Consider the following 12315-nt stretch of genomic DNA (forward strand, 5'->3'; position numbering starts at 1 on the left):
TGTCATTTCGCAAAAATGTCGCCACAATAATGTCATTTTTATAAGATTAGGATGTTTGTTTTTTTTTTGTAGTAAGAATTATATGTGTTTACAATTGTGTAACATAAGAGCATGAAACACACATAACATAGCATGAAATATGAACGTAGCATGAAAAGCAGAATGTGTTGAATATTATATATCATCATATCATATTATATTATATATATACTGTATATGTTAATATTTTTTATTCACTTGATATAATTCATGTATAATCTTACCTTAATAACCAAAATTACTTTAAAACTTAAATTGTGACCAAAAAGTATTATCATTAGGATCCTTTCTGCAGCATGGTGGGAAAACAAGTAAACAATCTCATTACATTTTCTACATTTTTACACAAGCTGGAGTGTTGACTGCATTCATGAAGCTCAAACATTCAGTCCTGTTACCAGTATTGTAAACTATCAAACAGATATTTTTTTCTGAAATATGTGGGATCTATCATAAAGTTTATCAAAAGCTATAAAAAAAAAAAAAAAATGGTTCCAATCTACTAAGTGTAATTCAAGTTAAATCTGCAACACTGTTAATGGCAACCCTGTTACCCATTTTGGATTGAAATACGATTGTGTATTGTTTAAAAATAAGTAATTAAATAATAATTGTATTAATATCCCCAGTGAGCAAGCCGAAGGCGACTGTGGCAAGCTACACAAAACTCCATAAGATGTTGGTTAATGGAGAAAAATAACCTTGGGAGAAACCAGGCTCACAGTGGGTGCCAGTTCCCCTCTGGCTAACAGCCCAAAAAAATTACTTCAGGATTTGCAGAGTTGCAGACCCTATTTTGTGCCCTAATCATTGAAATTGACATTTATATCTGTAATTTGATTATGCTACATGATCTGTGCTCACTAGGCTATATATTAATGTGTGTTTGTATTAAGATCTTCGGACAGGCGAACACTCCTCTTAAAAGATGGCTGCTGGATTTTGCCACCAGCAGGAAAGAGGCGGAGTTGAGGAGTGGAGTTGTGAGGAAGGACAGCATGTGGGATAAACTCATCTTCAGCAAAGTGCAGGTAACCACAAGAGAAAGAGAATGAGTGTTACTGTAGAACAATGAAGCTCAGCTTTCCTATGCTGGTTGAAACCATGAAGAGTTTCCTGGCAGCTCACTCAAAACACTCACCATCCAAATATTCAGCATTTAATGTATAGGTAATAAAGACACAGAAAGCAAGAGAAAGTCTACTCTTTAACAGTCGGTATTTGGTATCGAAAATCATATTTACCAGCAGGCGATCGTCTGACGGGGAGAGTGTTTCGCGACTGCTATCGGGACGTATTTTTTCGCGACGTATTGAACGAAGAAGGGCAGTCTGTGAACTTTTTGGCGACCTCCTAGGGGGTTGGTGCTAGAGGTAGACCAATATATTGGTTTTAATGATTAATCAGTGCTGATAGTTGCTTTTTCTATCGGTTATCGGGTATAGGGAGTGGTGGCCCTGTACCCGAAGTCATCCCCTTCACTATCTCCTTTAAATAATGCCTGCAACCATAGTGACAGATGGTGATAGTAAATATCATCCTTTGAGGATTTAATACTTATTCTAAACTGTTCTGCATTTCAGGACACTCTTGCTACTTACACTTTCAGATACATGATCAAAAACCCTACATTTTGCACCAATTTTCTCTCTCTGTCTCTCTCTGCCCAAACAGTTTAAATGAGTTTTATCTTGTTTTCTAACTATACAATACTCCTCTCACTCTGTCATAGTAAACTGTGTATGAACAGGACCGTATTTAGCACTCTAAAACAACAGCAGTACTCTGCTGCTGTTTGAACGTAGCCATACTGACTCCTTTGACTCCCCATGCAGGCCAGTCTGGGTGGGCGCGTGAGGCTAATGATCACAGGAGCTGCTCCAGTCTCTCCCACTGTACTCACCTTCCTGCGAGCAGCATTGGGCTGCCAGGTACACACACAAACAAACACCCACTCCTTAGTCACATCCTCAGTCACACTGCTACCTGCATAGCGCATACTGCTGTCAGTATTCCCACCGCTGGTTAATTATTTCTGATGATCATATTGCAGTTTTATGAGGGTTATGGGCAGACAGAGTGTACTGCAGGCTGCTCTATGTCACTTCCTGGAGACTGGACAGCAGGTAAGACATGCTAATCAAGTTTAAAAACAGATGCACCTTGTTTAGTGTAAAACCACATTATACATTGTACAGTCACACACATACATTCAGATTCTTTTGATTTCTGTATTCAGGTCATGTGGGAACGCCGCTGCCCTGCAACTTTGTTAAGCTCATGGATGTGGCTGAAATGAATTATTTTGCAGCCAATGGAGAGGGAGAGGTATGTCACCAAATGAAACCACAAGACCTTCAATGTTGCTTTCAGCAGCTTTACAGTGTATGCAGAGAGAACTATTTGGGCTTACTGTCTTTAAAAGTTGACTTTCCAGTGAATACTGAGAGTTCATTTAATATAATATACAGCGCATCCGGAAAGTATTCACAGCGCTTCACTTTTTCCACATTTTGTTATGTTACAGCCTTATTCCAAAATGGATTAAATTCATTATTTTCCTCACAATTCTACAAACAATACCCCATAATGACACGTGAAAGAAGTTTGTTTGAAATCTTTGCAAATGTAATCAAAATAAAAAATGGAAAAAAAAAAATCACACGTACATAAGTATTCACAGCCTTTGCCATGACACTCAAAATTGAGCTCAGGTGCATCCTGTTTCCACTGATCATCCTTGAGATGTTTCTACAACTTGATTGGAGTCCACCTGTGGTAAATTCAGTTGATTGGACATGATTTGGAAAGGCACACACCTGTCTAAATAAGGTCCCACAGTTAACATTGCATGTCAGAGCACAAACCAAGCCATGAAGTCCAAGGAATTGTCTGTAGACCTCCGAGACAGGATTGTATCGAGGCACAGATCTGGGGAAGGGTACAGAAAAATTTCTGCAGCATTGAAGGTCCCAATGAGCACAGTGGCCTCCACCATCCGTAAATGGAAGAATTTTGGAACCACCAGGACTCTTCCTAGAGCTGGCCGCCCGGCCAAACTGAGCGATCGGGGGAGAAGGGCCTTAGTCAGAGAGGTGACCAAGAACCCGATGTTCACTCTGACAGAGCTCCAGCGTTTCTCTGTGGAGAGAGGAGAACCTTCCAGAAGAACAACCATCTCTGCAGCACTCCACCAATCAGGCCTGTATGGTAGAGTGGCCAGACGGAAGCCACTCCTCAGTAAAAGGCACATGACAGCCTGCCTGGAGTTTGCCAAAAGGCACCTGAAGGACTCCCAGACCATGAGAAACAAAGATTGAACTCTTTGGCCTGAATGGCAAGCGTCATGTCTGGAGGAAACCAGGCACCGCTCATCACCTGGCCAATACCATCCCTACAGTGAAGCATGGTGGTGGCAGCATCATGCTGTGGGGATGTTTTTCAGCGGCAGGAACTGGGAGACTATGAATGCAGCAATATACAGAGACATCCTTGATGAAAACCTGCTCCAGAGCACTCTGGACCTCAGACTGGGGCGAAGGTTCATCTTCCAACAGGACAACGACCCTAAGCACACAGCCAAGATAACAAAGGAGTGGCTCCGGGACAACTCTGTGAATGTCCTTGAGTGGCCCAGCCAGAGCCCAGACTTGAACCCGACTGAACATCTCTGGAGAGATCTGAAAATGGCTGTGCACCGACGCTCCCCATCCAACCTGATGGAGCTTGAGAGGTCCTGCAAAGAAGAATGGGAGAATCTGCCCAAAAATAGGTGTGCCAAGCTTGTAGCATCATAGTCAAAAAGACTTGAGGCTGTAATTGGTGCCAAAGGTGCTTCAACAAAGTATTGAGCAAAGGCTGTGAATACTTATGTATGTGTTTTTTTTTTTTTTTTATATAAATTTGCAAAGATTTCAAACAAACTTTTCACATTGTCATTATGGGGTATTGTTTGTAGAATTTTGAGGAAAATAATGAATTTAATCCATTTTGGAATAAGGCTGTAACATAACAAAATGTGGAAAAAGTGAAGCGCTGTGAATACTTTCCGGATGCACTGTACCTAATGTAATAATGTACTTAAAGCAGTAAAGGTGGACCATATTGCTTGACCAGTGTATTTTTTTACTATTTGAATGTGCATTTTTCAGTCACTACAGTGCTGGAAATGTCTATGGGTGATATCACATTTGAAGTAACCTGTACTCCCGATTTATTTACTTATTTCTTTACTTATTTTATTACATTTTGTCTGCTTTGAATGGTTGTGCTTATTATTTATTTTATTTTAAAAAAAAGTTTTTTTTTTTTTTTTTTTTTTTTACAGATAAATTCAAATGTACATGGTTGTTGTGGGAAAATGTTGAAAAATGTACTAATGGAAAAGCCAGTAAAACACAGTGTTAAAAAATCGAAATGACACTGAAGCTTTAAGTGAGAAAATGGGAAAGTATGTTTTCATAGTTTAGTATATGCACAGTTTGTACATCTTGGTTGATCGCCGTGTCCTCCACAGGTTTGTGTGAAAGGATCAAACGTATTTCAAGGTTATCTGAAGGACCCAGAGAGAACCGCAGAGGCCTTAGGTAAAGACGGCTGGCTGCACACTGGAGACATCGGCAAATGGCTTCCGGTAAATTCCACATCTTCTCTCAGAACTTCTCTTTCATATTTACTCTAATTTAATCAACATCCTGAGACTGACCAACTAAATACATTCAGCCTTTTGCTAACACCTACTCAATTCATGAAAAAGACGTAATCTGCATTTATGTGCAAACAGTGAAAATTCCTCAGCTTGGCATGCGTGAACAGCCTGTAGTTAGGCTATTTAACTATAATACTTGGCAGGAGAATTGTTTATTCCAATGTATAAATCTTATTAAATGTTATTAATGATTTAATAAACATGGGTGTCTTTATCATATTGCTGTTGACTGCATTTATGAAAACAACAAGCCACTGGATGCTGTGTGTCGGGGGGACATGATAACGATAAAACAAGAATCTGTAAAAAATACTGTATACAATATATGCAATTACTGGAAAATTATAATCTCTTACTAACTTTACAACACATATATATGGCATTTCAAATTTAAGTTGAATTCACTTAGATTTTAGCTTTCTGACATAAGACTTCATTGCATCTATTGTAAAAATAAGTGAAATTTTATGTCAAGTGCTTTTTAAAGTCTACCTAGGCAAATAATAAAACTAAAGAACAGTAACTGTACATAAATATTTCAAAATGTGCAGACTCACAATTCAAATTTTTAGAGCTTTGTGTTTTAGACTCTCTTTATCTCTTTAAGAGGATCAGGCTTAAAGGAATATTCCGGGTTCAATACAGGTTAAGCTCAATCAACAGCATTTGTGGCATAATGTTGATTACCACAAAAAAAAAAAAAAAAAAATATATATATATATATATATATATATATATATATATATATATATATATATATATATTATTTCAACTCGTCCCTCCATTTATTAAAAAAAAAAAAAAAACAAAGACCGAGTTACAGTGAGGCACTTACTGTACAATGGAAGTGAATGGGGCAAATTGTTGGAGGGTTTAAAGGCAGAAATGTGAAGCTAATAATTTTATAAAAGCACTTACATTAATTCTTCTGTTAAAACTCATGTATTATTTGAGCTGTAAAGTTGTTTAAATTGTAAATTATTTTTTTTTTTATAAAAGTGGATATAACTTTACACAGAAAAGGTTTGTAAGTGACTTTATAACAGAGACTGTAGAGACTGCAATACGAACTGCTCTTCTGATCCCTTAAATATCGGATGGTTGGCAACTGTTTTTGCGACATATGACTAGGGCTGCAACTATCAATTATTTTGATAATCGGCTAATCTAACGATTATTCGAACGATTATTCGACTATTTGGGCGATTATTGCAACAATTAATCATTAGCTCTTAACCGACTATTCAGCCTGTGCCCTGACTTAAAAGGTTGTATTAAACATGCTTACTAACAATAAAGAGGACAAAATCATCTTTTAAAAATAGCTCTAAATGACATTCACTGAATTAAAGGAAAAAAACTTTTAAGTTTAATTAAGTAAAAAAAAGTCACTGCAAATAAATCCTATTGTTATCAAGTGTTTTTATATTGTTTTCCATTTAAAAATATCTAAAAATCCTTAAAACAAGATACATTTACTTGAGAAGCAATGTATAAGATATTAAGAGCATTTCAGAGAATGTATCTTGAAAATAAGTGTCTTTGTATATATGTGTATTTTTTTCACTTCGTTATACTTCTGCGAGTGCAGTAAAGACAAAATATATATCTGAATAAAAGTATATTCTCAGATAAATGTATCTTGTTTTAAGGATTTTTAGATATTTTAAAATATGTAAAAATTGAATATTATATTCAACATCTCAGATTTAAAAAAATCTTCTGCAGTATAGCTTCTAAAGAAAATGTTCGTTGTTTTAAAGGAGTTTTAGATATTTATATTGGAAAATCAATCAAAAACGTATTTTGTTGCAGTGTACAATGGGGCGAAGACTATCCTCTCTCACCTTTCTGTTCACTTCGATCCATCTTTAACTCACAAAAAACAAACACTCTCTTCTTAATAAAGCTACGTATTGCCAATTTTCGTCACGATAAGATGCACACAGCAACACATATTATGATTCAATACATCACGAGCCATCACGTTATAATCTAGCTGCAGCAAGTGTGCGTGAGGGACGAGCGTTCCTGCCCCAGAGTGTACATAAGCTGGGTGCAGTTTCAATCTCTCCCCCTTAGATCGGGTTACGTCACACGACTCATAGAAGAGGCGCTGTCAGCACAGAGAAATGCCAATTTCGGAGTTTGTACTTATTTACATGGCCTGCTTCCTTATTATTTGAACTTTTATAAAAGATGCATTAAAGATATAACACCAGGGTGTTTCCTCTAAAGATGCTCAGCATGCAAGTTTTGCTTTAGTGGAACGGCAGCTCCGGTTCCGCTTTATTTCACAATGAAATAAATATATTTATTTGGTATTTTTTTTTATAATTTCCTCACACTTTGTGATCTACATCACCTTAAGCTGTTTGGAAAGTTTGGAGTGCGTATGGACTGTGAGCTGTTTCTTTTTCCTGTCCTCAATCAGGCGTGAGCTGAAGTGCTCCTCTCGTGCGGCATCATTAGTTTCATATCTCGTGTTACGTTAAAATGAGATCAAACGACTATTCGACAAAGAAAATTTTTTATTGTCAATGTTGTCGATAACGTCGACTAATCGTTCCAGCCCTACACACGACTGAAAGTTTATTAATCAACAAGCGGACCTGCCAGCCCAATTTTTTAGCAGCCCACTGGGAATTCTGCTGGTCTTCCCGATTAGCCACTCCGGCCCTGCTGTGCGTTAAGATTTTACCAAGGTTATGTGGATTTTTCCATCTTCAACTAGTCAGTGAATTACCATTTTAGTTAGTGTATTAAGTATGTATTTTGTTTCAGAATGGGACTCTGAAGATCATAGACAGGAAAAAACACATCTTTAAGCTGGCTCAGGGTGAATACATCGCTCCTGAGAAGATTGAGAACATCTATATCCACAGTGATCCTGTTGCACAGATCTTTGTACATGGAGACAGTCTACAGGTGAGAGAACAGGACTGAGTGAATGAAATGCACAACAAAGACTTACCAATGCATTGAAAGTCACGTACACAACATACGTATACAGTGTAAACTCCTTCTGTGTCTCTATGTAGGCATGTTTGGTGGGTATTGTGGTACCTGATCCAGACTTTCTGCCAGGATGGGCAAAGAAAAGAGGGATTGAGGGCTCCTACGTCGAAATGTGCAAGAACAAGGTGAAACACTGATGTTTTTGGTACAGAAACCAAAATGTAAAACCCCTGAATTCAAACTATTTATTAATGACAATTTGTCAGTTTAATTGCAATTATTTAAAAAGTAGTGATTTTAATATCAATACATTCCATCCAAACCAAACAAATACTGTTGGGAATTCCATATAAATGGAAAGCATGAAGACTGAGACCTTGAAATGTTGAATGGATTCCAATATGAGATGGAACCTGTTTTATCCCTGAAGAACTGTATCGCTGTATTGGTGTGTTAAAACAGGAACTGAAAAATGCCATTCTAGAGGATATTATTCGACTAGGGAAAGAAGCCGGACTGAAGTCTTTTGAACAGGTGAATATAACAAACACAATTAACGAACTTTGTCACTGCCACAGATAAACTTATAGGGGTCAATGACATGGTGCTAATTTTTTTGTCCGGATTTATTAAGTTATTCAAAAATGCATTAAAAATGCAATTCACATAAATCAATTATTTGAATACACCTCTAATACAGTATGATGAACATGTAAGTGGTGTAACTAGAGACAGTAAAATAAATAAATAAATAAAATGCTCATTAAAAGCTGAAATTCTTTAAAAAAGAAATGTTGGCATAAGTAGTTTGGAATAATGTGTATATGCGTGTGTGTGTGTATATATATATATATATATATATATATATATATATATATATATATATATATATATATATATATATTTTTTTATTTTTTGTTTGTAAGAAAAACTGTTCAGTCATGACAACTCTTGGAAAGATTTAGCATGTTAATGTGGGTATGACAGATTGATGGTATTTTGGTCTTGGCGGACTAGATGTGCTACACTGCAAGGACAAAGACTTACTACTGCTAAAAAATACACAGACATACTGAGTTAAGCATGTGGTGCTCTTGTTGCACAATAAGGCAAAACACAAGACATGCTGTATCGAACATGTATTACTAGGTTTCCATTTAAATGTTTAGCATTTTTGGAGTGTATATGAATCGTTGTGCGTTTCCATCCACTACATAATGCACATTAACTTGAGGGAGCTTGCCTTATGATGGAGCATTTGAATGGCCTCCATGCTTCGGGTAGAATTTTATTTGCAGGATTGAAGCAACTGGGTACCTCGTTTTATTAAATGCCATGCTCCAAATCACTGAGATCCCATTTTTCCCCCCATTCTGATGGTTGATGTGAACATTAACTGAAGCTCTTGACCCGAAGCTCCTACCTCCATGATTTTATGCACTGCACTGCTGCCACACGATTGGCTGATTAGATAATCGCATGGATGATTGTTGGTGCCAGATGGGCTGGTTTGAGTATTTCTGTAACTGCTGATCTCCTGGGATTTTCACACACAACAGTCTCTAGAATTTACTCAGAATGGTGCCAAAAAAAAAACAAAAAAAAATATCCAGTGAGTGGCAGTTCTGTGGACGGAAACAACTTGATGAGAGAGGTCAATGTAGAATGGCCAGACTGGTTCAAACTGACAAAGTCTATGGTAACTCAGATAACCGCTCTTTGAGAAGAACTAACAAGGACTCAAACTAACAAGATCTACAAACATGATACATGTGTTTCAAACTAGATTTTTTTAAATATTAAAATTTTCATCATCTCGGACAACCTTATTTGTCAATGACCCATCTATGTTTATTTATTGAGATTTTGTTCCAGGTGACACAATATAAATGTACTAGAATGCATTCTTCAATGTAATCTTTGTGTTTAGGTGAGAGACATTGCTCTGCACACGGAGATGTTCTCTGTTCAGAACGGACTCCTCACGCCAACACTGAAAGCTAAGAGAGCAGAGCTGAGGAGCCACTTCAGAGAGCAAATCGACCAGCTCTATGCCAAAATCAAAATGTGAACAACGAGAGAAAGAGACATCTCGTCTACACTGAGTCCAAGCGACGTGATGCAACAAAACTAACAATAATAGTTTGTTGATTCTTTTTTTATAATTTTTTTTTTTTTTTGCATTTTTTTTTGTTGCATTTTTATCCCCTTTTCTCCCCAATTTGGAATGCCCAATTCCCACTACTTAGTAGGTCCTCGTGGTGACGCGGTTACTCGCCTCAATCCGGGTGGCGGAGGACAAGTCTCAGTTGCCTCTGCTTCTGATACAGTCAATCCGTGCATCTTATCAGGTGGCTCACTGTGCATGACACCATGGAGATTCCGCATGTGGAGGCTCATGCTACTCTGCACGATCCACGCACAACTTACCACGTGCCCCATTGAGAGCGAGAACCCCTAATCATGACCACGAGGAGGTTACCCCATGTGACTCTATCCTCCGTAGCAACCAGGCCAATTTGGTTGCTTAGGAGACCTGGCTGGAGTCACTCAGCACACCCTAGATTCAAACTCACGACTCCAGGGGTGGTAGTCAGCATCAATACTCGCTGAGCTACCCAGGCAGCTTTGTTGATTATAAGTGGAGCAGTCAAGTTTTGTTGCTTTGTTATATCACTCACTTATAACGTAGGCACGGTGAGAGAGGGGAAGGACCACTGCAGATATTCTTGGATTCTCCTAAGCCTAAAGTGAAACTATTGCACACACAATGAAGCCCACTTGAAGTCCTAAAGTGCAATTAAGATTTTCTTCACTTGGGGGTGCCACAGTTGACTCTCAGAAGAGGGGAAACACAATCTCGTCAGCAAAGCACATACCAAACATTTCATGTGCCCTACAATTTTTCTGTGATTACAATTAGGCAAGCCAAAACAAAAGTATACCAACCCAATGCCTTAGGCCAGTGAATGCCTTCTATCTAACAAACATACTGTACCTAGAGCACACCCTCAAGTCTGATTTTAGTAGTGTGAAAAGGTATTACTTGTATATAAAATCAAATGAAAGACTGATTCCAAAAGTGCTTTTACACAGACATTTACATTAAAATCTATTCATATACTAAGTGGTTTCATTTCTACTTAAATTTACCCCTGAATAAAAGGTTCTGTAAAGTGACAACTAACATAAATGTCTAGTCCTGATTGTTAGTCACAAGTCTGGTAAGTTTTTGGAAAATGTCAGGCTCTTACAAAGTTGCTCCACCCTATCATATTCCTAAATGGACTTTACTGATTTCAACAGAGATATAACACAATGAATAAATTATTTCCTCTGGAATTTATGACTTCTTGTCGATGCCAAAATTCCACTGAAAGCACTTTGATATCTCGGTACATCTCAACAGTGCCTCTCTCCTAGAGAGTAATGCTTGTATATAGGTTATCTATTTATGTTTTAAATGTTTGAGTTCAGATTAATGTAAATGAAAATTGTGTAAATTGTTCTTTGTAGCATGCAAGTGTAATAATGGAAATAAAATAATGACATTGTATCTTAACCATGTGGGTTTATATAACTTTTATTTTACTTGTCATATGTGTTCTTACAATATTAGATACAGGGCCCGTTGAGAAAATACCTCGGTCTTAAGTGACCCGGGACCTCATTTCACCCCATGTCCCTCATCCAGTTTTTGGAGTTGTGCCCACACCTATTTAGTATTCCTCAATCTATCTCTTATAAATAGTGTAGCGCAAACACACACACAAAGCCAAAATTGCAACAAAAAAAGCATATACAGTATATATCTATATAAATATACAGTATATCCATCTATCTATATATCTATCTATATATACATATATATATATATATATATATATATATATAGGGGCGTAACTACTGGGAGGGCAGTGTGGGCAGCCGCCCTAGGGCCTGGGGTCAGAGGGGGCCCGCAACGGTCGACCAAAAGAACCATAAAAATGACTGCGGGCCCAACAGGTTATGTAATGCCTCTAAGATCCAAGTTACATCAAAATACACTTTTGGTATTTAAACCATTTTTATATATATATATATATAATGGTTTAAATACAAAAAGTGTACAGGTATGCAAGAGTGTTTTTTTTTTTTTTCACTTCCATACTTCAATAAATGTTATTTTTTGTGATTATTACATATTTATAAGTTTACCATCACGTGATGTCTATTTCTTTATTACAAGAGAAATGAGTACTATAGTCATACAAATAAATACTATATCACGTTGATCTTTTTGTGCAACAATGAATTATCAACAATGGTGAATTATCAGTATTCATATGCGTCATACATATTATACATGCTATTTCTTACTCAAGGTGGTGCTGATGTTTCAGTGATTGACTTGGCTGACATTGCTATTTGATAACGAAACAACATAAAAGTAAACTATAGCAAGTACAACACATGAACAGTATGATATACAGTGGCAATTTCCATTTGGGTGTACTACTGAAATTGCCAAAATGGCAAAAAAGCACCATAAAAGCATGATTAAAGTTGTCCATATGACTTCTGAATAATATTCCAAGACTTCTGAAGTCATATCATAGCTTTAATGACAG

General features: G+C 37.1%; 1 protein-coding gene across 2 annotated transcripts in view; it reads left to right on the top strand.

Moving 5' to 3' along the window:
* Window positions 1–11267, top strand: part of LOC127444696 (long-chain-fatty-acid--CoA ligase 1-like) — a 37281-nt gene extending 26014 nt beyond the window's left edge. For both annotated transcript variants that reach the window (XM_051704237.1, XM_051704236.1), the window contains 9 exons: window positions 936–1070; window positions 1875–1970; window positions 2093–2165; window positions 2279–2367; window positions 4556–4672; window positions 7532–7675; window positions 7789–7890; window positions 8168–8239; window positions 9636–11267. In XM_051704237.1, coding sequence (XP_051560197.1) covers window positions 936–1070; window positions 1875–1970; window positions 2093–2165; window positions 2279–2367; window positions 4556–4672; window positions 7532–7675; window positions 7789–7890; window positions 8168–8239; window positions 9636–9776 — 969 coding nt within the window. In that variant the 3' untranslated portion in view covers window positions 9777–11267. The remainder of the gene's footprint in view (window positions 1–935; window positions 1071–1874; window positions 1971–2092; window positions 2166–2278; window positions 2368–4555; window positions 4673–7531; window positions 7676–7788; window positions 7891–8167; window positions 8240–9635) is intronic.
* Window positions 11268–12315: the final 1048 nt, after the last annotated feature.

This window comes from Myxocyprinus asiaticus, chromosome 8, assembly GCF_019703515.2.
Source record: "Myxocyprinus asiaticus isolate MX2 ecotype Aquarium Trade chromosome 8, UBuf_Myxa_2, whole genome shotgun sequence".
NCBI classification, from domain to species: Eukaryota; Metazoa; Chordata; class Actinopteri; order Cypriniformes; family Catostomidae; genus Myxocyprinus; species Myxocyprinus asiaticus.